Source organism: Copidosoma floridanum, unplaced genomic scaffold, assembly GCF_036245765.1.
Source record: "Copidosoma floridanum isolate Cflo_tuat_1 unplaced genomic scaffold, Cflo_Japanese_pri ptg000032l, whole genome shotgun sequence".
NCBI classification, from domain to species: Eukaryota; Metazoa; Arthropoda; class Insecta; order Hymenoptera; family Encyrtidae; genus Copidosoma; species Copidosoma floridanum.
The window spans coordinates 5,163,753-5,189,276 of NW_028321909.1; the positions used below are offsets into that span (position 1 = coordinate 5,163,753).

General features: G+C 42.0%; 2 protein-coding genes across 2 annotated transcripts; one reads left to right on the top strand and one right to left on the bottom strand.

The window, feature by feature from the left end:
* Positions 1–2,847: 2,847 nt before the first annotated feature.
* On the top strand, positions 2,848–16,089 carry LOC106639332 (uncharacterized). Its single transcript, XM_089597320.1, has 13 exons — positions 2,848–2,916; positions 6,613–6,719; positions 7,550–7,681; positions 7,837–7,917; positions 8,836–9,063; positions 12,476–12,679; positions 12,810–13,007; positions 13,083–13,430; positions 13,506–13,833; positions 13,872–14,301; positions 15,298–15,534; positions 15,603–15,798; positions 15,853–16,089. Exons 2-13 carry the CDS (start codon positions 6,699–6,701, stop codon positions 16,009–16,011), a joined length of 2,562 nt encoding a protein of 853 aa, XP_089453446.1. The 5' UTR covers positions 2,848–2,916; positions 6,613–6,698; the 3' UTR covers positions 16,012–16,089.
* Positions 16,090–20,689: 4,600 nt separating this feature from the next.
* On the bottom strand, positions 20,690–24,433 carry LOC106639360 (Golgi resident protein GCP60). The gene is made up of 5 exons (XM_014352924.2): positions 24,158–24,433; positions 22,708–23,435; positions 22,262–22,642; positions 22,110–22,169; positions 20,690–22,025 (listed from the first exon to the last, which is right to left on the bottom strand). Exons 1-5 carry the CDS (start codon positions 24,330–24,332, stop codon positions 21,924–21,926), a joined length of 1,446 nt encoding a protein of 481 aa, XP_014208410.2. The 5' UTR covers positions 24,333–24,433; the 3' UTR covers positions 20,690–21,923.
* Between the last annotated feature and the right edge of the window lie 1,091 nt (positions 24,434–25,524).

Genomic DNA, 25,524 nt, shown 5'->3' on the forward strand with positions numbered 1-25,524 from the left:
CCAGAGGCTTTGACGCGAAAAATAATAAAGAAGGAACCAACCCCCGCCCGTTTTTTTTTTATTATTTACCCCGTTTACCGTTAAAGTTCGGGCGATAAACGGGAACATTGCCGCTGGAAAATAGATCGATCGGAAGAGGGAGCGCCCCGAAGACCGCCGAGCTCCCAAAAGACTCGTTCCCGCTTCCCACGGAAAAGTTTATCGGCTCCCCCTCGGCTCTCTGATCAACGCGAAGTTTTGCCAAACGAGAGCCTTTTTTTTGAATTTTAAAAGCTGCGTCCTGTGGTACGCGTATGGGCGCGCGTAATGGATTTCAGCGGCTAACGAGATTCCTCGTGGAGCAGGTGCGCGCGTTTAAAGAAAAAAAAAAAAAAAAGAGTCATGCGTCCATACGCGAAATATTTCGCGACTCCACGGACCATATTTCACGCGTATATGCTTCGAATTAAACGTCCCCGCGCTTATGAGACTCGTCGGTGCACCGCAGCTAGCCGTGGTTATTGCGGAAAATTCGCTTGTACGTGCATATACATGTGGTGGGTTGAGAGGGAGGGTGTGTAATAACTCGAGTTAACGTGATTTAGGGCTGTTTGGTTCGTATTTAATACGTCCCGTGTATAGGTACTCTTATGAGTATCAGCGAGTATTCCCGTCACTGAAAAATTGCTCTGTCTCGCGGATTAATTACGCACACGCTTCGTAGATTGAATCGCCGCGTAAGTTCCATGCGTTATTCTTGCTTCGAACCTATGCATGCGAATTCTCCTGAATTTTAATTAACCGCAGTCGAAATAAAGAACATTTTTGAATGTTTGTAAGTCACGAGTTATATACCTATATTATCGTTGAACGAGCGGTGAGTTACCGAGGCATATACGTACAACGACCCAGTTATGCGGGCGTCTGACCATTGCTTGACTGTTATCACTGGCGGCGACTCTAGACTCTTTCTCCATCCACAAGATCCTCAAGCTATGGAGTTTTATAAACATATCTATAAAAATGTACTTACACTCGAGTTTAGATTATAGACATAAAGTAAGGCAATGTGAATTTCGTCCTGTTGCGGAGAAACATTAGGTACGTACATAAGATTTCGCGTATAGGTATTCGGGCCATCAATCACGCGTTCGGGCACGCATACGTGCGATATCTTTTTGACTCCATTTTTCCCATCGACTCGTCATCCTCGACTGGAGGTACTCCTCCTTTCTACGCGTTCTTCCGTTATCTCTTCCTAAACCTCCCCCCCCTCCCCTCCCTATGTTTCAAAGGTTTCCCATTACTCTTCGTTTCATTCGATCTACTCCTGCTGTGCATTTCTTCCCCCTGTACTGTTATTATTTGACTATTATAGATACAGACGAATAAAAGGATTACGAATGGATTTTAACGACATATTGTATTGCTAATATAAACCACCCTGCACAGAAGAAAACACATTTAGCATGGGCTCCTGCCTTAAAACGAATCCAAACGAAACTTGTAGCCAGAGGCAGTTGAAAATTAACACTCGAGCATAAGTTGACGACAATTCGACGAGGGCTCTTATTATTTTTCCCCGAGTTGACCCGGGATTCCGACTATTTTCCGAGAAGCCTTTATCCTTCAAGTCAAGTAAACCAAGACAGAGGGAGGGAAGTGCAAAATCGGCTCTGCTAATGAAGCGCGAAAGGAGCTTTCCTCGCAAATCTGCATGTGCACGTAAAAGCGAAAAAAACTCGCGTGACGCAACAGGACACGAGTTTCGGGGGGATGAAAAAAAGCTCGCGAGGCGCCCTTACAGCCAAGGACGAAGGTCGCCTTGTATCGGGGTCAAATTTACATACAGCTCCTTCAAAAAAAAAAATATATATATATATATATATCTTTGCCTCGGTAACGATAAGATCAACCGATATACAAAGCGCTTTTCCAACCGAATCACCGCGAACGAACGAGCGTGAAAAGTAGCCATGAAACTAACGCAGAGCGAAACCCCTTGACAAGCTCATCGCGCCACAGCACGAGCCATGTGTATATATAATAAAAGCTCCGTGGCGCTCAAACACCCACACCATCGGCAATACACCCTTTGTAGCTGAGAGAGGGAGGGAAGGGGGGGGGGTGAGGATAGTGGGTCCCCGGCTGGGGTAGGGCGCCGCACTGGCGAGCCGCGAGACGCTACGGATATAAGCACGAGCCAGCACTCGCCGCAGTAGTCGGCCTCGACTACTCCTCACGGCTGGAACGCGCGCTCCCACCCTCCTCTCTTTTTCCTCTTCCCTTAGCCTGCAGCTGTTGTTGCTTTGTATCTTCACCCTCTCCGTCCGATCCTTGTGTCCTTTTATTTATTTCGCAGTCCCACGTCACGCGTACACTTTTTATATGTACAGCATACATCATCATCACCACCACCCAGCCTGTCTTCATTTTCCCGCGTACACGGGAGTTCCTCCTCGTGTCCCTCGAGTACATACAAGCCGCGCCGTGCGACCCAAACCCCTTTGGCAGCGCACCTACACACTGCACCCTCCGTCCCGTTCATTGTGCCACATATTATATACCTGCCCGATTCTTGTTTTTCCTCCCTCGCGCGCGCGCGCGCTGCTTGCAAACGGTGACACATACACATGGTCATATAATGAATAGCTAGGATACGTATATGTACACCGGTGACGGCGGTGGTGCAGAAAGGTGGGATACGGGACGCGTGTCGGCGGGCCGCAGTAGAGCGGGGCTTGCCGTGGTGCGCTGATGCAGCTGGTGGGCGAGCTGTGTTTTTTTTTTATTCGTCACTCATATGGTGTAGCGTGACACGATGAAGCCGACACGGGGACGTGGTTGTTCAGCCACGGGTGCTCGGGATGGACGAGCACCAGGAGGAGACCCATCGGTGCGGATGTGCCGGCTCGGCCGTTCTTGTTGTGGCTGCAGGTGTGCCTATTTATTTAGTCATCAAAGTGTTGATGTTTTTTTTTTCCCCTCTCCTTACAAAAGTGCCATTTTTTTGAAATGATATTCACGTATAACATCTCTGGTGCAGGACGATCGACGTGGAGTGACTTGTACATGCGTGTGTATATGCAATGCAAACACAAGGTTGAAAAATGCAATTAACTTTGGCGCTCGTTACGGAGGTACTCGGCGATCTGTCGATGTCCATCGCGGGCACGTGCTCTGATTTTTTCGTGTATATATACCTGCCGCGTCCGTGCCGATAATTACGTAAAGCCGCTGCACGCGTCTCTCTGTCGAATGATAATTGGAATTGACTCCCCGAACAAACTGCGTTCCGTTTCGCGAGGAAAATTCTATTTTTCCGGAAACTTGCCGAGTGACAAATGAGCCGACAGCGTGACTGATGTGCGTGCATGCAACACCCCCTCGTGCACTCAGGACTATGCATTTATCACAACCGTGGTGCACCGATGTAGCCGATTGTGTGTTACTTTTCTTTGCTCGACGATGGTTTGATAATGTCCCGTTCGTGGAATATTCCGCGCGTTTGTGGACAAGAAAGTGCACTTGTGCAGTCTAAATTGAAAAATAAAGCCAAACGAGGGTGTGCGTGTGTCGAGGGGAAAATTAACGCGTGAGGCAAATATTCTGACTAGTCAGCATCGCATACTCGGCGGAATTAAATAACGTTAACAATAGTGATAAAGTTTTGGCGCGGGGAAATACTTTGCGGTGATTTATTGTACTGCCAGTGGAATTTTCGATCGTGGCACTCGACGTTACCGTGTAGTATGAAAAGATATTTTGGTGCAAATCGGTTTTTTCTTCTTTTTGACCGTTGATGGGCGATTTAATATGCTAGTTGATGAGGGAAAAAAATAAATAAAATAAGAGCAATTTTTAATGCGCTTCGAGTGATTTGCCACTTGCAAAAATATGGATGACGATAATCTTTGTAGCAATAAAACGTAGATAAACTCATTATAAAAGTTCCTCTTCGCCATGAAATAACTAAAGTGCGCTGTAGAATTCGTTTTTCAGATTATACGTACAATGTAGAGTAGTAGTTGCAAAGAAAACGCACTTGGCATACTCGATTGATCCCATTATGTTGCTTTGATTCTTCATTTTTCTCGGGGAGCCCACGGAATGGGAAAAATTTGTCCCAAGAGAAATCCATTTGCCTTCATTTTTATCCATATTGTATCTTTGAGAAAAGAAAAAAAAATCTTACCATCAGTAACATCTTGTTTTTCTCGGTCTTACGTGTTAAAACTCGCAGTGGATTCTTGTGTAAGTATGTCAATGCACGTAATTAAAATATAAAAATTGAACAAAAAAAAAACGTGCAGCAACGGGACCGCATCAAAAATGCACGCAAAAGTACATCGCACAGTAGTGGAGCTCAACGTATGGGCCGACATGTCCGATCGCTTTCGATTAGAGCGAAAACAATAACACTTTGATATCACTTATTACTCTCACCATCCAATTATAAAAAATCCCCGCAATCGTCGGGAATCGAGGAAAATTAATTTTCAAATCTTCAACCCGCGATCGATCAACCCACCACTGAGGCTCTAATTGTAATCTCACCCTGTTCTGTTTTGGCTCGAAAAACAACCGCGATAATTACAAGCAATATACGTGTTGGCACCACCAGTGCACTATTCTTTCTCTCCGATTCGTTAGGCCTTACCAAAGTACCAACATCCAACGGGTGTGAAAATTGCCGATTGTTGGATTTGATTTTAATTGCCGGGATAATTTGAGAGACGGTTGGTGTCCCGGATTTTCGACTCTTCGCGTTTTACGAGGCTAACATCGCTTGTCGTTTTAATTTGGCTCCATCCCACTCTGACAGCTCGTTAAAGTTTAAACATCGTGAGACTATACATGTTTGTGTGCATTGACGAGAGTGCAGTTATTGATGTACGTTTGTCTCGCGAATTCAATGGGAAAAAAGGTAAATCGAGTTGACAAAACCTGAAGACCAGAAAAGGCCAACGGTGTGGACGGGAAAGCAGAAAAAAACGCCGAGAAGCGAGTTAATTAAAGAGACTCTTCGCAACACTTCCTGCTTCTTGGCGGTGGTTAAAGCGTCCCATCCCCCCGTAGAGTGAAATCAAGCCCATTTGAACGAAAAGAACTGGACTGCCGCAGTTGACGATTGAATCCCTATCTATATTTTATATAACCCGATCTCGATTAGATTTCGAGTACGTAGTTGTTCCCCCCTCCTGTAAGCGGCACATTTTATTTTCCATCGATTGCTGCCCTTTTGCGGGTGTATGCAATCCCCGTGCCGGCTCTGTCCAATCGCTCGAAACTCCTATGACCGACCTCTGGCAGCCAGTGATATGTATTTCTTTTTTATTTAAAAATAAATGGAGATCGGATTGGTTTCGCGTGCGCTCGATCGATCGGAACTGAATTTACCTCGACGTATCGAGTGGACGTGAAAAAGCCGGTATTGGTTTTCACTCGAACTCCTTTTTTCCACTTCGATCGAGGAAAATATAGTTGCACGGACAGTTGGACGCTTCGGATTTTGGATAAATCTTGACGTCTGTCGAAATTATGTAACAGCTGTCTTTCCAGGCCATCCCCCGGTATGTAGAGAATTCGTGGTAACGCGAGGTCGGGGGGGGGGGCGAAACAAATCAGGCGCCACCGGCCAAAGGAAGGGATGACGAAAATGCCGAGAGTCCGATTCGCACTGGGGCGCTTTTGCTTCTGACGCGAGACTCGGGATTTCTTTCATCCTCGCGGGAAACTGATGGAGTTTTTCCGGGTTTGTAGATGGGACGGTTCCCATTGTACAAAAATGAAAAAGAATTTCGAAAGCACCGTTTTGTTTGTTAATACTGAAAAGCCAGAAAAAGCACTTGGGCGATGCAATTCCAACCGATTCCTCCGTCAGTGGACAATGGATTGTTTATCGTACTGCAAAAATACTATCTACCAAAAGCGCGAGCGCCGATATTAACACACGGAAACGAAAGAAAGAAAAAAAAAAAAAAACATGTCAAAATCGTTTTGATCAAAAGACAGGAGCATGAAAGATTAAAACTCTCCCTCGTCACTGCATCACAAAGAAAAAAGATTCCAACTATTCAGGCTCGCTCGTTCAATACGAAATATATATGGGGCAAGTGCATGCACGCACGTACGTATACCCTGCGCACACTCACACACACATCCACATCCTCAGGGTAACCTACATATTTTTCTCTTGTATCCCTCAAAGTCTTATATTACGCGGATAATTCGCTCTACGACTTAATGCTCGTGTTTCCTGCGGCACTCGCTTTTTAAAATTCTTTTCCGTGTACGAGACGGCGCCTCGAGATGCTTTATCCACTTTAGGTTGGAGGGATGTTACAATACGATGGAAAATACGACCGAAAAAAAAAAAAAAAAAAAAATCGCATTTTCGTTTTTTTTGAAATGCCACGGTGTGAGAAACAAAAACTCCGGCAAACCTGTTTTCCGCATCGACGAGTAGCAAACTCTCTCTTTAGTAAACGGGGGGGAGGGGCGGGAATGCCATTGTAGCCACTTTGAGAGAAAAAAGGAGGGGAAGGGGGAAACGGGAAAAAGTTTTCAAACAGACAGCGTCAGAGGTGTAACCTAGTTTGGATATGAAAAGCGGGAGTCCTTTTGTCGCAGGACGCAGGATCGAGTGAGATGAGCCGGGCCGCCCGACACTACCCAAGGAGACCCTCGATCGTCGACTACGTCAGGTGGCAACAACGATGAATCCGGAGAATGAAGAGGTGAGAGTCCTTTCCCCTGCTTTTTTTTTTTTTTTGTTCGTTGCACTCCTTTTTTGGGGGGTAAAGTAAAAAGAATTTTGCAGCTGATTGCGACGCCACGTTCTTCTTTGCTCTCTTTGTGAAGAAGCATTAATTACTCGTTTGTTTTGGCACGCGAGTTAAAAATTTTTTTTTCCCCTCTCTACGGAGCTCGTTATGGAAATTATCTGTCTTGTACGCGGAGCAAATGAATGGTTATAACGAGGAAACTTTGGAGGAGGAGCGCGTCAACTCGGGGAAAAAGAAAAAAAATTCAACGAGCACGTGGAACAAATGTATTCGCGGGAGAAGAGTCTCTCGAGTTTCTGCGTAAAGTTACCCGTCGAAACTTATTTCGTCGAGTGCGCGGCATAATCGAATCGTGTATTTCGCGAAGTTGCCTGGAATTTTACACGACTCTGTATGCGTGGGGTGGGTACAATTATTTCATGCGTTCGGTTTCGTTTGTTACACATACTTTTGGAGGTTCACATTTTTCTCAATGGTGCGTTCTTTTTTATTATTTATTATTATTATTTTTTTTTTTCTTTACAATACTCGACACACGTATATATTTGTGTAGAAGATAAATTTTACCTCATAGTACTCGAGTAATCTTTTCTTTTTAACATTTCTTACCTCTCGAAACATTACTAGACGCTTGGAGCTAAAACATATTTTTTTCGAACAGTGATAAGGCACAAAACAATAATAGTATTTGAAAAAGTGATAACGTGCACGCCCTTAGCTCTAACCGCAATAACAAACAGAAGGGGGACGAAAAAAAAAAACAAAAAAACCTCTGTTCCCAGCAAAAGGCCGTACCACAGACGCTCTGCGGTGCACTCCAGAAGGAAGCCAACTGCAAGTGCCTGGTCCTTTCGGTGCTGATCTACGGCTGTCTCGCCGCCGTCACTTGGTGCAGGTGTGCCAACGTCACCAAGGTTCGTCCACTCCTTCTTTCCTCCCCTTTTTGCGACCATACGCAACATAATTACTTACTTGTCTATATGTATATATTGTGCTCATGTGATTCTAAATGTATATTATATACGCGCAATACAAAATAAACAACTACTTGGTAAATTGCCGATTTCAGATAGTCATCAATTTTTCAACTTTTCCAATCAAGAGCACAAAGTACGTCTCGCCCTGCGACGATGGCTACATTTACATTCCCGTAAGTCCTGTGTAATACATACAACTTGTATACTTATCATATTTTAAACCAAACCCATAGGAAAAAATGGAGAAAAGAAAAAAATGCTTCGAGATAACGGAGAAAGTAATTATTTTCCACGCTTCCGGTCTCTCCGACAATTAATTTCCCGGAAAAAAGGTACAAGCGCCGAGCTGTGAGATAAAAAAAAAAAAAAAAAAACAAAGTGAGACAGCCAACGAAGCGCGACACCGTCCAACTTTTCACTGTTTTGCAGTTGACATACATAATATTTACCTATACATAAGCGGAGTAACCGAAGAGAAAAAAAAAATGACACGTCAATCAAGACGAAAGTTACGTAGGTCGGACAGCTCTCCAAAAGTATCTACGCAGGTATCTGCGAATGAAAAAAAGGAAAAATCCCCGAAATTCGTGAAAATACATCCGGCTACCCTTTCCCCACGCAAATCCCCGAAAGGGTGGAAAAAACTTGCACGGTCAATCGAGTCCCGAGGGGCGGGGGGAAAAAAAAAACAGGAAGCGAGAGACAAAGAGCCGTTGGCTACTACCTACCCCCTCGGAGTTCACTGATGGCTCGGAAAAAGCGGTCCGCGTGCCATTTATATCCCCGCTCTTTTATGTTCGAACGAGCACCCCCGGCCGTTAGTTATGGCTCGTATGTGGTTAGCGCAGAGAAAGAGCCCCTCGCCATCGGGATTCAATTGCACCAAAAGTCGACAAACGGTCGCGTAATCTCGTGTACGTTTTTGCGTGAGCTACCCGCCAATAGTTGGCAATGTAAGCTATACAAGCGGTTGTAGCCGTAATTGGGAAAGCCGCGAGATCAACGGAGACCCACTGGTAACCCGTGCATTATAAAGCACCACAGTTAAAAAATTATCGTAGATTGCAATATAAGCGGGGTCTCGTTCACAGGTGGCGTTCATGGGAATGCTGTACCTGGTTTACCTGGTCGAGTGCTATCATTCGCCGATCAGGATCGATCTGCGCCACGCCGAGGACCAAAGTAACGCCCTGGCCAAGCTGACCCAGCTCAAGTTGGCCCAGCCGACGATCTGGTGGAAGGCCATCTCTTACCACTACGTGCGCCGCAAGCGACAGGTCATGCGATACCGAAACGGCGACAACTTCACCACCACTCAGGTATACAATGTACATATTATATATATACATCACGCGTACGCATCGCGTGGCATAATGATGTAATGTTATACATTATACACGTATACACCACGTATAGCATGCATGGGCATGTCGATACGAGGTTCATCTCTCTCTCTCTGCTGTTGCGAGATTTATGTGCATAATATAATCTGAGAGAAGCCCGTTTTGGCTTTTGTTCCTTGCTTGTGGGTAATTTGTGTATATATGTGGATCGAGGAGGTGAGGGCATAGTTTCTATACGCAGTTTACCTCGTCCGCTGCACCGAGGAGATATTAAATCCTTTGGTTCTGAAACTACGCCGCGTATAGTCTCCTCTTTTTTTTGAGGAATCGATGCACTTTGTCGAGGAAAAGTGTTGTTGGACTGGAGGTCGTTTGATAATCCGCGTATGTCGTGAGTTCAATACAGCTCAAAGCCGCTCTTGCGCTTCGAGGCAATTAATTTTGTCGCGGGTTTGTTTGTTATTTTTTCCCCCGATGCTTTTTGTGTTTACAAACGCCCTGGGTTTTCATTGTCACGGGGTGGGGGTGGGACCAACAAAACGTTATCTTTGATTAGCCCGGCTCGGTTTAGAAATTACACCTACCTACGTGTACTTTATGCAGTGTGTACACATAATCCGTCAAATTTCGTGAAATTGTATATTTACGAGGATCAGTGTAGTTGTGGCAATGCAAACACAACACAGAGGGCGAGGGTCAAGGTACGGTAGACCCTAAAATTCAATTGTGTTGAGGAAAGACGAGTAAACTCGGTGTGATTGATACTATTATCACGGTTTTTTTTTTTTTTGTACAACCTATATCGGCATCGAAGGATATTTTACGTTACGTGGTCAGCCCAAATTGATTTCGTTAATTATTATGCAAGCCCTTCGATTCGATACACCCCTTCGATTGAATAACTAATTATAACAATAGAGAGGTATTTGATTATTTCGTTGTTTCCATTGCTACACGATTCCAATCCTCGTTGGTCGTGCCATTTTGGCCATTACATTTTTATTTTCACCCTCATAAAATTCCACAGCCCAATTGCGTAACAAAAATGTTATCCATCATACTCTTATTTTACACTGAATGGGCTCACGTCTTAGTTGACCCGTAACCCTCAATAACTATATAGTAGTCGGTCCATTTACAGTACAGCTGATGTATATCTACATCCTCTTACGTAACCGACAAAACTCGAGGGAAGAATATAATATCTCCTCGTGCATATCCTTTATAAAATAAACAAAATCTTGAGTGCCCATTAAAATCTGTGCGTGTACCTCCCCGAATCTGGAAAAAAAAGAGTAGGGGTATGTATAACATACAACAAGAGGAATGATAAGGGATTAAGGGGGTGGGTGCGTCAACGCACGTGTGCAGCGACAATCACCTTGCCTGCAGGTGTAGTGTATAATATACATATACATATGAAAGTACAAAGGATCGATCTATTGTTTAGCAAATTTCCCTCTCCCACTCGCTTTGTTCCTTTATTCGATCAATTTCGCGTGTGCGCCATAGCGTTACATTAACGTAGGTATATGTGTGCTGGTGGTAGAGTAACTTCAACGTCAAACGCACACACTCGCGCGACCGTTGCCAATGAAGGACGTTTATCGAATTTCCGTTTCATCATATTTGTTCGGTGCTGAAGTTCGCTCTCTCTCTCTTTTCCGTCTCTTTCGAAAAATCAAGTGAATCGGAGTATTTTTTTATCTCCTAGTGGAATATGAGCGAGTGTTTTCATCGCTAGGGAGGGGATGATAGATGCGTTATTGTCCCTTTCGAACATATGGAGGAATCAGATACGACCTTGAGCGGATTATTGCAAATAACGTCAGGTTTGAATGATCGAGGTAGTGGATTTTTTTTTTTTTTTTTTTTTTTTTACTTTGCGTGAGGACACGTGGTTGTTTGACGGATTTTTATATTCTTTACTAAGGACGACGGATCGTCCCTAACAAATTAATACCGTTGGTAAGAAATTTTTCTTTTTTTATTTTTCAAATATTTGGGCGTATGAAAACTTTACTCGACTGTGCACGAACGCGTGCCCGTGCAATCGTCCAAAACGGCACTCTTGGATTTTAAATTGATACACCCTGCCGTAGTGGGTACACCGTCACACGAAACGTATACCACAGCAATTGCCCTTGAAAAAAAAAAAAAAAAAAAAAAAACCACCGTTGCGCTGACAAAAAATAATGACAGAATCCCCGTCTTAAAAACCAACCCCCCAATATCTCGCAACATCTTGCAGTACAGTTCAACGAAGCGAGCGAACGAACGCGCGTAGCCCCGAGCGTCGCTCAATTTAATTCCCCGAGGCACTTGAACCAAGCCGCCACTGCAACGCGCAAGCCCCCCTCTTGGTGGTATAATACACAGCATACAACAACATGCGACTCGTTACATGTGTGTGTATCCGTGCATGTATTTATCCGTTACACAATTTCGATTTCTCTCCTTTCGCTCACCCATACATGAGAAAAAAAAAGAAAGAAGAAGACATGCATCCATCACGAACGACACGACGACGACCCGCAAGCGTTCGTAGAATTAATTATTTGCTCGCTGAATTAGCAGCGCCCCCCTTTTCCCCCCTTCCTGTAAATGCATGATACGTGTGCATGTACGTACGATAGTGGTGTCGATCGATATATCGGAGGTGAGGAATCGAGTGGACACACTGTACCACACACATGTACATGTACCGCACAAGGTTTGAGGGGAGATTAGGGGGGTGGGGGCGCAAGTGCACTTTTATCGTATATATACACTGTACATCAGAATCCACCCTCCCCCTCTGTAATACGCTCAGGTATACTACACACATGAATATATATATTATGTGTGTGTGTATGCATGTATACACGTCACGCGCATATTTCGCTCGAGATCTTAACTTTCAACGCTAGAACCTTTTTCTCGCTTGTACACAGGGCGATGCTTTTAAGGCAGCACCAACTCGTACTTTCTTTCTTTCTTACTTTTCTTTTATTTTTTTCGGAAAGAAGCTTTTTACATCCAGATGGGCATTGATTAATAAGGTCGAGTACGTGTGTGGTGGGTATAACATATATACATGTGTATTTGTGCCGAAGTCGCGATACAAAAGCTACCCCTCGCGTGCTCGGAGTCTTTTTGAAGGGCACAATCTGAGGGGGGGGGGAGGGCTCTTGGTGCGTTTTTGCATGCAACGGCTTTACAAACGTGTACATGTATATATCGATTCGCGGCAAAGTTGGCACGCGTCGCTTTACTTTATTTACCCCCCCCCCCCCCCCAAAAAAAAAAAAAAATTAAACGAATATCTCTTTAGTTTTTCAGTGTGACTCCTCTGGAGCTAAGGGATGTAATAATAATAATAGCAAACAATCAATGTCCCTTGATGCAGGTGTACTACGAGCGCGTCAACTCTAACGCGGCCACCTCCTTTTACTTCTACGACTATTGCGGCTCGAAGGACATAAGCAAGGACCTCCTGCTGGACCCAAAGATCCCGATAACCAAGATCAACCTGTCAAAGGGCTTTGCCTTCTCGAACGTGAGGTCCGCCACGGAGTTCGAGGAGGCCAGGTCGCGTTTTTTCGCCGAACAGGTGTCGATTGTTTTTTTAAACCAAGCCCCTTCTATATATACCTTAGCTCGCATACTCATACGCATACGCATGAGTGTGGGCAATGCAACGACAATAACAATTAGTGATAGTGGGCAAACTTTGGGCGTAGGAGTTCCGAGACGATTACATGGAGATGCGCGAGGGTCTAGATTTGGGGTGCAGCAACTTCGGGCCGATGACCCTGGTGGCCGTGCTCGGCAATCCCTGGTTCACGCGGTCGTACGTCTACTGGTGCCTGAGCGCCCTCCTGCTCAGCTGGCCCCTCAGGATCATCATCGAGTGCAAGACCCAGTACGTCGATTACCAGGTGAGCCATCACCACCACCCATTACGTGTGTTTGTATCGCATATCGTGTACAACCCGCCCTTGTATGCCGATCAGATAACGAAGCTGTTCGGCGTGAGCTACGACACCCCGACCAACATCCAGATCCACACGTCGGCCAGCCAACTGAGCGCCCCGGGCTCGTACATGCTGGCCCCGAGTTACAGCGAGGCCCTCCTCATGGAACCCGCGGCCAACCATCACCAAGCCTCCTCCTCCACCACCACCGAGCCCTCCAACATGGTGCCGAGCTACTCGGAGGCCCTGCTCTACGAGCGAGCCTCGGCCGAGCACCAGCCGACCTCCTCTGCACCGCCCCACCACCGGACCGGCTCCGTCTGCGACTGTCCCTGCCACGGCCTCGCCGACACCATCCAGGCCCCAACCAACGGCTCGAGCAGACCGGTAAGTGTATCATATATACACACACCATATAGTCTCGTTGCCGATTGTTCTTTGTTTTCTTTTAACCCCCCGCAGGGTGGTGGTGGTGGTGGTCCGAGCATTCGGCAGGACGTGCGTATCTGCGACAACTGTTTGAGCACCGACGCCGCCTCGGAGCGTAGGAGCCGGGGCTTGTCGAGCGAGCCCGGGGAGCTCAGGCAGCCGAGAGCGCCGATCCTGGAGAGGCGCAGCAGGTGCATCGTCCGGGACTACTCGGAGCCGGACCTTCGCAGGAGCACCGAGATGCTGAACGAGGTGGCCCTGGCCTTTTTGCGAGCCAACCGCCGGAGCCTGGAGAACATCCTCGAGAACGAGGAGGCCACGGGTAAGCCACACGTATATATATATATATACACGTGTATCGGTTCGGGGATGTTGTAGCGTTTTGTCGTTCGTTGGCAGAGTGCCCCCCGTGCCCCAGCCGTACCGGGGCCATTCCAAAGCGGGCGCCCCTCCAGCAGCCCGAGACCCCGATCAGCTTGACGAGCGGCAGTAGCTGCAGCATAGCGAGCGTCACGGTCAACCCGATGGCCGAGGAGCCCGTGGTCAAGCGGCATCAGCTCACAGGCTCGCGGAGCGCCTACTTTTGCCTAAAGTCGATACTCAAGCACAACAGGAGGCGCTTCACCCTCGTCACGCCCGAGGAGCTACAAAGCCTAGCCGGGACCGCTGATTATTACGGCACAGAAGCTGCTGGTGGTGGAGGGACGGAGGATGAGTGTCGTTGCGATGGGTGCAGGGCGGAGAGCGCCAGGCCAACGAGTCTCAGGATAGACGAGCACCACAGGCGGATGAGCTGCCAGTCCCTCGGCCACAGGAGGGACAATTCCAGGTTCGTGCATGCCCGAGGGTATACATCTCGCGAGCGTGAAAAGATTTTTTTTTCCGGAGGACAGGTGTAGCGGAGGCTACAACGCGTAGTTTCGCGCTCGGTGTTTCGCGAAGGCGCCTGAATAATTCAAGGACGTTAAATCCACCGGGAAACGTTTTCCACGCTGAGATCTCGTTCGCGGAAGTGCTTGGAATATTGCATGCCTACGCACACACCTGTGTGCTCTTTCACTCTTTCAAGTAATACAAAAAAAAAAAAAAAAAAAAAGGAAAAACATCCAACCTTCAACTTTGTTCGCGACGAAGCACATGTATGAAAAACAGAGTGTAGCAACCTATATATATACAAGTACAGGTATTCGCGTGCCATCGAGTCATAAAGCGACGATCTCTTAGGGTGTAGCTGCAGCACAGAGTTATATATACATCCCCTCGAGGTACATATTATACGTTGTACGATAATTCGATGTTATTTCGACGTGCGTGCGCTAAATTGTCGTCACGATCGACACCCGTGCAATAACATACGTATAATATACCCTACACGCGAGCTTTTATATAGGTAAATATACAATAATGGCACGGTCACTTACGAAGCGAATTACTTGGCGAAAAAAAAAAGTCACCCGTTCGATTATACGCGGAATAATATTTACACCTTTTAGCGCACAATTTATCCCCGTTTCACGCCATTTAAACATAAAATTATATATGTACCTACCGTGACACGTACATGAGGAAATCCACAAAAAATATGCCATTTTGATAGAAAAGATTTTTTTGAGGCGCACTTTTACTCGTAATGCCATGTACTGTGAAGAAAACAATAGATGACACCCTTAATACCCTAGTAGCACATGGTAAGTTTTGAGAAGCAGGCACTCCTTACGCAATTTTTGCACAAATTGGAGAACCGAAACATGATATTTTTTTTTGTGGATTTCCTCATATATGAATACACGTGTGCAAGCGAGTGGATAGTCATGCACCGTTGCAGGACCCTAATATTCGCGAGCCCGATTCAAGAGATCTGCCCCCTGGACCCTTTCGGTGGCCGGCACCGCGTGTCCTCCACCGAGAACCCCCCGAGGTACGAGGAGGCCGTGACCTTGCCCGCACTGTCCCGAATACGGCGCTCGTTCGCCGATCGCGGCGACGCGTCCACCTCGACGGACGCTAATGGCACCACGACCTCGACAACGGCCCCCAACGAGTCCCAATTGGCGTCGTCCAGGTGAGTTGGACTTAATTTTTTTGTCCCCACATGTTGGATCGGTAAAACCGACGGAGTGATTTGCACAGCAGTTCGGACGACGCGAGGACCGGCCCGTTGGGCAGGTGCGTCGAGACGGCGATCTCCATACCCTCGTACGACGGTGTAACCATGCCGCCCGACTCGCGCGGCACACCCGGTCGGTCCAGTACGGCCGATGAGCGCAGCCGTGCAGGCGACGACGCGGTCGCTGGATGCAGTGGCGACGTTGGGGTGAGAAATTTGGTCTGAAAGTAAAGTCTGCCTTGTCGGTTGATATGAGACGTTCCGAAATAGGAGAGGACGAGATCGCGGTTGACGAGATCGTTGACCGAGAGGCGGAAGGATTCGCGACGCCGCGATCGGAATCTGCGAAAGAGCTTCACGGAGAGGATGGACACCGGCATGCGAATCGCGGGAGTTAAGCGCACCAACGTCAACATCGAAACTTCTTTGTGAAGAAAATCTTGACAAGATGTGGAGGAAATTCGTACGCTTGACGGACATTTTGGAACTTGGTTAACTAATCTATTGTACGTGTATAGGGAAAGGGCTCGTGATTTACATGTCCGTCGAGCGTATAACAAGGCACAGTTTACCCTTGAAATGATTTTTCAATGTTGAACCTTTTATTGTCTATGGATGTGAATAAGATTTTCGTGTAACTTTTCAATGTGATCGAGGATGACATAAACTATGGCTATACGAGATTTCTCTTAAATCTCTGTTCTTGCGGGGTTTGTCTAGTTTTTTTGCAAAACGAAGAATGATTGTAAGCTGTAGATAAAATTTGTTGTTTAAAGGAAAAAGTTGGAGGTTTTTTGGTAATTGCGAGCTTATAGTTTTTACTTAGCAATCGAGACTTCGTTTTGGCATCAGATATCTGCCTTAAAGAAAAAAAAAAAAAAAGGAAGAAAAGTTTCTCAACGCTGAGACATTGTAAAACTACATTTCCTTTACATAATTCCACATGTGGTAATGATTTTGTCAAGCAAAAAGTCACTAATCATGTACGGTCCATTTGTGCTGTTGCAATAAGTAAAATATAAAGGAAAAACCCTTACTCAATATGAAAAAAATGTAAATCTCTCATAATGCGTTTTTGAGATAAACGTCGTCCGAAAGGCGACAGTGTGATAAATGTTTTTTACCAAAGTGTTCATTGTTGTTTTTTGATTCATCCCAATAAACGCATCAGCTCTCGTTACAAATTTCTCGAGCTTTTTGCTTAAACGAATAAACGCACGACACAACGCAATGAACGTTTTTACACTTCAAGCAGATACGTCATTTTTACAGTACAAACGATTTTTTGTACTAATGTAAAAAAAAAAAAAAAATGCGTGAGAGTGTCGAAGTTGCGCTTCAAACATTTTTGTATTTTTTGACAAGTACTTTCGCGTGTTTCGTTATTATTCGTATAGTGAAAAAATTCATACTCGGAGGGTGCGAACCGCACAAACGCGATTTTTCAATAAACGCGGGATTCCTTTGTTTAACAAAAAAAAATAGCGCTCGACAGTAGTCGTTTGTATTACCATAAAATAATGAAGGGAGAGGGAAGTGCACAAAATAAATTTATAAATTTAAAACCGTAACTTATCGCAGCAAACGTTCGGAGGTTTTAGCAAATAAGTTATTTATTTTTACATTGAATGAGCTGAAAGGGAGGTGATGTTAAAAAATTAATGTAAACGTGATGCGTCAAACACTTGAGAATCAGCAATCGATAAAAAATTAATTTTCGTTACTTCTACGGTGACATAAATACAGTCACCTCGAACTCCATACATATAGGCTACAAAGAGGCTCTCTTACACTGCTATATAGTATTCAATTAAATAGATAACCACGACACCATATGTGCAATGAATGTGTGAAGAAATAAAAAAAAAAAATAATATTCCTCGTAAATCGGTAGAGTAAAAGCGTACTTGACCTCTCGAGCGTGTTTCAATGTCTTCGTAAGCTAATTCAATAAAAGTTTGTTTGAAGAAAATGTGTACGTGTGATTACGCTATAATTACATAATTTAATCACCGAATAAATGTGCATCGATTGTTTTTGTATACAATAATTATAATAATACATACGAAGCGCTGATTTTTGCTTTTTTGACAGAATTGATATAAAAACGGCTGTGAAAATTTAAAACATTGAATAATTCAAAGAATACATGGGGAAAAATGAATTGAAACGTTAATTTTTTTGTAAATTAACAAATACTATTGCTTCGAAGATAAAAGAAAAAAATTTTTGCTTATCTACTGAGTGACACAATTCGACATTATCGATTATCGCGTAGTTATTTTGACACTCAAGGTATACACTTGATGCAATAGTTGTCTGGCCATTTATTTGATTCTCTGAGTACAGACTTGGACACGAATAATTTTGCAATTTTTTTTCAAGATAATTTTTTGCTATTAAATTTCATGCATTGTTCATGCTAAAATTTTTTTTTTTCTAATTGCAACAGAGAGCTTAACAAAAATTTTTCCAGCGAAAACAATGCATCACAATTTAAAAATAAATAAAACTTAGAACAAAAGGATTCTAAGTATTTGAATATTAGATTTCAAATGCCATTACAATACCATTGTATGTATGAAATGTATTTAGTAAAAAAAAATTTTTTTTTTTTTGTAACGAATCGAAAATTCTTTCAGCAAAAAATACTCTTTACTTACGAAAAAAACAATTTTCTTTTATAGCGTTCAGAAATCCATAAATTTATAGTGTCCAAGTCTGCCAGAGTATTATTTTGTTATAAAAACGATGGCATTCCAAACAAAATTTTAGAAATTAATTTTATTATTTCGTACATAGGATGAATTATCGTATGGTATTTAGGATTGTGAGTTTTACTGCCATTAAAAAAACAATCGTCATGACACTCGATATATTTTCAAGTGAGATGACATTGAATACTAAATAGCTCAATTTTTTTGGTGTCTTAAGCCCTAAGTAATTTTCAAAGTCTAATAAAAATTGTAAAATCATTGCTTTGCCTTGAAATATTCATGAAAAGTTCATTCCTCAACTAATACAAATATTCATACATTTCTAAATTAATATATACGTGTATATCTCATATGTAATTTATTTTTCTAAAAAATAACGGTGTCAAATCTCCTGCAAGGGCTTGCAAAATAAAAATTCACATAAGTGAAAAATAAAAAATACGGCTCAGCGAAGAAGGAGTATACCAACATACGTATATGAATAATAAATGACGTTATAAAATATGAGAGTCGCTTGATGATTATAAATATGTGCTTCGATCGATGGTACTAAGTACTGACTATGTGGAATATTTCGACGCGGCCAAATAGTAACTTTAATTAAACGCCCCCTGTAAGTATATCTATACGTGTACCTAAGTATATTTGCGGCTTATCCTTCGCATCGATCCTCTGTGCACTTAGTTGTAGCCCTTATTAAATTAAGTCTACACGTTGCGGTTACTTCCAAATGTGCCGATATTCCCATTTTTGAAGCTTCGCAAGAAAAAAAAAAAAAAAAAAAAAAAAAAAAAAAAAAAAAAAGAAAAAAAAAAGTAGTAATCAAAATAAAAAAGAACCTTGAAAGTATTTGTTACATAAATTAAGGATATTGATTTTGTATTGATGAAAAAATATATACATGTATAAACGACCTGATTCAAACCAAAGCAGAGTATAAACTTGATTTATACACGGGACAGGTGAGCCTTGAATTTTAGATAAATTGTACTTATGAATTGCTTAGTGTAGTAAAAAAAAATTTTTGTAAATAATTGTAGTGTGTAAAATAAGTATGGTGTAATCATAAGAATATAAATAATTTATAAAAATTATTGACGACAGTAAAATATTTGTTTGGATTTTATATCGCGACGCAAGTATTTGTACAATCAATTTGTACGTACGATTTAAAAAGTTTAAATAAATTAATTTTATTTTTGAAAAATGTCAGAAAAAATAGGAGAATAGAAAATATCAAAATTTGAGCTCATTCGTGATGAATCAGTATTTTTTTATTTTAACAAAGTAATTTAAACAATTTTTGTCACGTTATTGTGTAATTATTAATCTTAGTGGTGGATGGCAAAAAACAATCCAGAAACGTAATGAGATATAAAAGTAACGTGAAATTTGCATTATAATATTATATGTGTACTATACGAATACCAATGCAAAGCCTAAGATAAGTGTTACTTATTTTCGACTAAAAAAAATTACGATATGAAAAAATAAAAAATTTAAGAGAAAAATATACAGCGCAAAAATATAACTACCGTCAATTTAGGCTTGTACATGCAGAAAATGAAGTTTTAAACGACGGACACGTGTTATTTTTAGTTTGTAGGGCTCGAAAAACAAAAGTAATGACGGAATAATGTAATTTTTCCACGTTAACTTTGAATTTGTATTTGAATGTCGTTGGAAATTTATGCAATTACGAATATTTGTTGTTTTTCTGTCTCGAGATAAATATTTTACTATGGTAATGGCAAAAATTTAAAAAAGCTTCTGCGTGTAAGACTAGAACTAGTTGAAAAAAGAAAAAAAAATTTAATAGAATTTTGGGAAATAAGAAGATAATGTGCTCTTTAAATGTAGTTTGAGAAAAGAGGGAAAAATCGATTTTTCGAGCCCAGGTGATGACGGTAAAGACTACGCTCGAAAGGGCGCATGAAAAACACTCTTTCTTGGAAATCGAAATGCTGGAGAGTAAAAAATACATGTATTCAAAACAATACGCAACTTGTGCCGTCTCAAAAAAGTGCTCTTGTATAAATAAACTAAAAAAAAGCCATAGTGCGAGTTTTTAAGTTTATAACGTTTGTTAAAGTAATAAAAAAAAAAAAATAGTTACGAAATATAAATTAACTTTCCGCTTAATTTGTCGAGCGAGAAAAAGTGTATTGCCGCGTTAAAAAACATTTGCTTAACGAGGAAGAGAAGAGAAAGGATGAAAAATTGTTTTTCTTTTGCTTTAAAAGTTTTAGTATAGTAAAGAAAAAGTAAAAATTCCTACTAGTGATAATTTGATTATTACTATTATTGTTAAATCTTACTATGGAGCGCATCAAACGTTGCTGTATAACAAAAATATGGTTATCGTATTTCAATAAATGTTATAAAACGCCAACTCGTTTAATTGTATTTTTATTCCGAACAAATGTTACGATAAATAAATTTCAGTACATTATTCGCTTTCACAAATTTTGAAGTTCATTAATAATTAAAAACAAAATATTAAGTTAGTACGACGGTCCTTAGAAAATACATCGATACTCTTAATCAAGACGCTTGCGTGGGGATTCGGGAAATAGCGGTTTTTAATCTACCCTCTCGAGTCGATTACTGTCTCTGATTGAAAAAATAGATTATGCTTATATATTGCCGTATCGACTTTTTTTATTCCTTCAAGGAATTACGAATGTAAATCAGCGCAATTTGGAGGATTTGCAAATGCCCTCAAGTCTTGAAAAAGCTTCCAAAAAGAGCCCGTAAAAAATTGTTATTGAACACATTGTTAAGGTATGCATAAAATGACATTTGAAATCTTTCAACCAACACTGATTTACTTAAATTTTGATTTCGAGGACTCTGTTTGAATTTTCGATTTTACATAATATACACATCGTGCGTATTCTGTGTTAACTTGTGTTCCACTTCATGACATACATAGTTAGCACACATTTAACTATTCCTGATAAAGCATTTATAAAAAAAAAGTTTATTAATCGAGTTGTATAAAGTATGATTAAAAACTTGGAAACAATATTAAAAAACAATAAAAACACATGACAATCAGAGCATTTACATCTTACATTAACGTTCCGAAAATAATTTATGTGCAAAAGTGCGCACATGACAATGTGCGTCACAATTTTCATTTGTACATCTACTGCAGTATACTTACGACTCACACAAATTTTTACACATGCGTGCGCTCGTGCGTAAGTATGAGTTTTGATCGCACCCTCACGGCTCAAACTCTCGCTACTCACTACCCTTAGACTGTTATTTTACACACTCATACATGCATACGTAATCACGCGGGTAAGAAACATTGAGAATTTACTCTATCCATCATGACGGTAAGATAAAAAAAAGTATATTCTAGACGTTCATTTCAACAAATATATAAATTTTTCCTTTCAGTGTTTTCCTTCAGCTACGTTTTGTTAATTGAAAGGAGGACGCGCTCTCCTTGCATGAAAATAGTTGTCGAGTGTTCTCAATTTGTATTGTTTATTTTAATGGACTAGCATTTAACAGCGTTGTAAAACCAGCGCGTCGATGGCTCTCGTGTTCCAACATTTAATTATTCATTAAAAATAACATTAATCGTCTTTTAATAAACCACCATCGGCAGCGTTACTCTGTTTTATTATCCGCCTTTGTATAGTAAACTCTGTAGTAGAGTTTTTTGCTCCGCCAGAGCGAGTATGAATTATCGAATTTCAGTAAATAAATACCCTGCAAGCAAAATAAATCACTTTTATCAGTACATCTCTGCAACGACCATCTCTCATGCTTACACAAGCAAAACAAACAACTCACCTGTCCAGGATACTGATGACTACCTGCGTACACCTCCTCTTGCGAATCTCTCCTATAAATCTAAAAGAAAAATAAGAAAAAACTCAATAGTCAAATACACATTATGACAGAATGAAAATCAATCATTTTTATGCAATATTCATCCAACTGACTGGAATAATGACGCTGATAGGTACAGCGCTTGGCTTGAAATCCGGTTTCCCTTCAGTCGAGCTTCCACACTCCAAATCCTCCCTGGTTTCATAATCTTCCTCATCCTCATCGTCGTCTTCGTCCTCACTGATATGCACCGACACCTGCGTCGTTTTTGGCGTAGTCCACTCGAAATACACCCCAAAACCAATATCATAGTCATCCGTCGCAAACTCCCAAAACAGATACGAGCCATCTTTGTGAGTCGGCACTCGTACAGTCACTGTCTCGCCGTGACCAACTTTGAGCACCGCGTCTGCGGCTTCGCGTTTGATCGTCTCCTTGAATTGTTTTATATCCTTGTTCGTCCACATCTCAGCTGGTACTATCACCGGAACATCCTGTGATCAAACATCATACAAGTATAAAATAAAAGTTGGTTATCATGTTAGCATGCTCTACTTACTGGTTGCTCCTCCTCCTCCACTTCGTCTTCCTGATCGTTTTCTTCCTCCTCGTCATTGTTCGTCACTGGATTCTCATTCGATACCAGAGACACGATCTCTTTGCCATTACCAACCCCAAGGATAAGATCGCTGTCCTTTATGTCCTTTTTGTCAAAGATCTCCTTCTCTTCGATGAGCGACTGATTTTTGTGCAACTGCTGCATGTACTGATGATAATGCTGCTCCTGCAGTTGCCTGATAAGCACACCTTGCTGTTCCGGATTGCCCGGGTACTGCTGTTCCGCGTAGGCCTTGAACTGATAGTACGTCTGCTGATTCAGTGCATCCTGAATCTGCCTGCGCTGGTATGCCTCCTTTTGTCGTTCTTCCTGCTCCTTCTTCTTCGCCAGCTCGGCCTTCCTCTGTTTCTTTTCCTCCTCGATGGCCCGCAGCTCTTCTTCCTTCTTGAGTCGTGCCTTCTCCTCGATGTCCCGCTTGTGGGCCTCCACAAAGGTTCTGAACAACGGACAGAGATCGTCCAGAAGAAGCACAAAGCCTTCCATGGCCTGATTCTTGGACAAGTCACCCAGGCCTTGCCATGCTGCCTTTCTATCCCGACCGATCACGTCCAGGACACCAAGCTCAGGCGACTTTTCTGGACTGTACTTGCCATGGGACACTTGCTGCGTGAAGGCCACTAGCTTCATCTTCTCTTCATACGAGAGGTGGACTGCTTTGCCTTCTTTTTCTGCAAAAAAAAAAAAAAAATGGATCAAGTAAACCTCTTTGCTGGTTATTTTCATTTGATTGGCTTGCAGTATCCCATGGCTTTTGAATACATAAATTATTTGTTAATAATACTCTTACATCATAATACTCAATCGCAATCAGTACTGATAAAACGAACTTTGTTTGGACATTGTTGATTCGCGAAACGCAAAAGCCAAATTCATGTAAAAGCGTCCAATCGAATCATTTTACGAGCGCGATAAATTCTGCCAAGTCCAAACTTTGCTTGCCTAACTTTTTCCTGCACTCAATCAAAGTGTAAACAAAAGTTCCAAGAGAGAAAAACGACTGGATTCTAAAACATTTGAGCTGAAAATCAATTTTTCATTATTTTGAATCGGAAAAAAACTCCAATTTCTACTTGAAAACAAAGTGTATAATGTAGAAAAAAAAAGGAAAAGCAAGGAGAAACTTGTAGCAAGTCGTTGTTGGAAAAGACGCCGACCTCGGCCGATCGATCACACGCGGCTTATAAAGTTGATTAATAATTAATCCAGACGAGTCCCTGATGGAATCGTACAGAAACATGTTGTACATAAGATAACTATGGCACGCTATTTTTATTTTTACGTGTCGCGTTCACAGCTGAAATAATGTACGTACACCTGCCAAGTGGAGAAGCAACAAAGCACAATAAATAAAACGTAAGTATACAAGTGCGTAGTTACAATAATCACCAACCTTTGTAAAAATTGAGGGCCAGCTTGTAGAGTTCGGACGTCTCGAAGCCGGACAGGTGTGGCCCGAAGACACTGGTGGGCTCCGGCTTCCCGGCCACGTCTTTGCTCGTGTTCGCTGGCTCGACCGACAGCTCGGCGATTTTTTCCTCGATCCCGTCATCCTTGCTCGACGCCATTTGTCAGCGGCCAATGTTTTGCGATATCTATCACAGCCGCTTGTCATCCACCCACAATCCACAACCGTAGAATACTAACGTCTGCTGCGGCTGTCGCGATGAAAAACAGAGCGCTTGTGCGCGGAGTCGCGGACAGTTGTTTTGTTGCTCCCCTATATCATGTATACGTGTGTGTGCGATGTAGACACGTCGACGTCGTCGACGATTAATATAGATATACCTATATACACGTATATGGGCTGGCCAATCCTATTTATTTTATCACTTGCGTATGATTGCGTGTATATCAATCAACCTATCAACGATTTAATATGTATAATTTTCACAGTATCCGATTTATATATTACAGACGATATATAGTTATTTTATTTTGTAAGCGAGCAGACGACGATACTATATATACATGCGCATATATACCTATCAGCCGCTATAGATCATTTGTTTACATTACAGTTGTTTAGGTGATAAATCTAATCAGCAGCTCTTTCGTATCGTTTAGGGTCAACGTAATTAAGTATACACTAAATCATAGAAATTAATTAATCATATTTTTGTTATCTCTTTCACGTTTGTTAATGGTTTTTTGATGATTGTTATTGTTTTGTAGCGTATCTATAATATATGCTGAATCTTATCTAATATTTCTAAACACCAAATTTTATAGGTATAGGTTCGGAACGCTACCATTAGTTAATTTCGTAGCTACCTTCTCGACTCGCAGTCGATAACTAAGCACCACGTGTAGTTCTTACTTTGATGTAAGATGGCGCTGAATGTTTAATTTAGAATGTTTTGATTACTTTTTATTTCTAAGCATAGTATATTGTCGATTAATACATCAATGGTAAATCCACAAACTACCAAAAATGTACTTTTCCTCAACAGTACAGGATATTAACGTATAATAATAAAATAATGAGCTACAGTTAACATTTAAATGAACCAATTTATAAATACTCGAAAAACGATTGACCTTCCACAACCAGTAGTGCATGTAAAGGAATGAAAAAAAAAATTAAGGTACACCGAAAAAATTTTTTCGAAAAAAAAAAGAAACTATGAATAGTTGATAAGTGCCACAAAATATATTTCGTAATACTTTATCTGTAAGGTAAAAAGGAAAAAAAAAATAGAAAAATAAAAACTTCACAACCAAACACGTTGAACTTCCCATCGCAAATTGTATATATAA

Bases quoted from the DNA above. Each gene is read 5' to 3' on its own strand.
- LOC106639360 (XM_014352924.2), bottom strand. From the start codon at position 24,332: ATGGCGTCGAGCAAGGATGACGGGATCGAGGAAAAAATCGCCGAGCTG. The intron at 23,436-24,157 runs GTTGGTGATTAT...TTTTTTTTGCAG, and splicing joins GGCCCTCAATTTTTACAAAG to AAAAAGAAGGCAAAGCAGTC. The intron at 22,643-22,707 runs GTAAGTAGAGCA...GTTTGATCACAG, and splicing joins TGGAGGAGGAGGAGCAACCA to GATGTTCCGGTGATAGTACC.
- LOC106639332 (XM_089597320.1), top strand. From the start codon at position 6,699: ATGAATCCGGAGAATGAAGAG. The intron at 9,064-12,475 runs GTATACAATGTA...CCCTTGATGCAG, and splicing joins ACAACTTCACCACCACTCAG to GTGTACTACGAGCGCGTCAA. The intron at 14,302-15,297 runs GTTCGTGCATGC...GCACCGTTGCAG, and splicing joins CACAGGAGGGACAATTCCAG to GACCCTAATATTCGCGAGCC.